The 690-nt window shown below is 39.7% G+C and overlaps 1 protein-coding gene across 1 annotated transcript in view; it reads right to left on the bottom strand.

Annotated features, from left to right (window-relative positions):
* The window catches only part of Eif4g2 (eukaryotic translation initiation factor 4 gamma 2), a 19,445-nt gene that overhangs the window by 4,480 nt on the left and 14,275 nt on the right, over positions 1-690 (bottom strand). The window contains exons 14-16 of the mRNA XM_012515502.2: positions 557-684; positions 216-427; positions 3-124 (exon numbers count right to left, since the gene is read on the bottom strand). Coding sequence (XP_012370956.1) covers positions 3-124; positions 216-427; positions 557-684 — 462 coding nt within the window. The remainder of the gene's footprint in view (positions 1-2; positions 125-215; positions 428-556; positions 685-690) is intronic.

Genomic DNA, 690 nt, shown 5'->3' on the forward strand with positions numbered 1-690 from the left:
ACCTGGAACAAAGCCTTGCCTTTTCCTGGAAACTCTTGAGTTATATCTTCTTTCCAAGCCAAGAAAGCTTCCTCTTCAATAATTTCCATGTCATAAAAGTGAACAAAAAAGCGGAGTAACATGCCTAAAACGCGAAATAATTCCATTGTTCTGTGTGCTCTCTCAGCAGGTCTGTGCCCATGCCCATTCCCCTGGCATGAACCACACCACCTCACCTTTTGGGAAGTTGCTGTTGTAACAGTGCACCTGCAGAGCATACAGGGCACTGACCTGTAGATCCACATGATCATGAAGGAATTTCTGCATCACTGGCTTAAAAGAAAGCAGCAGTTGTTTTTCCTGCTCTAACTGTTCTTTGGAAGGAGCAGAGGAAGAATCTGTTTCATCGCTGGGTGGGCTTACTTCACTAGAAATATACTGTAAGAAGCTAGGAAGGAAAAAAAAAAGATTGTTAGATCACTAAAGAACAATTTCTAACTGAAACCATTCAGTCCCAATCTTATGGACTTGATATTTCCCAATACAAAAATGTTACTGTACAAGACCACCATATTACCTAGTCATTAAGATGTTCACAAATCCTTTATCTACATGAAGTTTGGGAGAGATATTATCTTTTATCCATTTATATATGGTTTGAGGGGATGGATCCAACTTTATTTGCTTCAACAGTTCCTTCTCCAATTTGAG

Source organism: Octodon degus, unplaced genomic scaffold (assembly GCF_000260255.1).
Source record: "Octodon degus isolate 3935 unplaced genomic scaffold, OctDeg1.0 scaffold00067, whole genome shotgun sequence".
NCBI lineage: Eukaryota > Metazoa > Chordata > Mammalia > Rodentia > Octodontidae > Octodon > Octodon degus.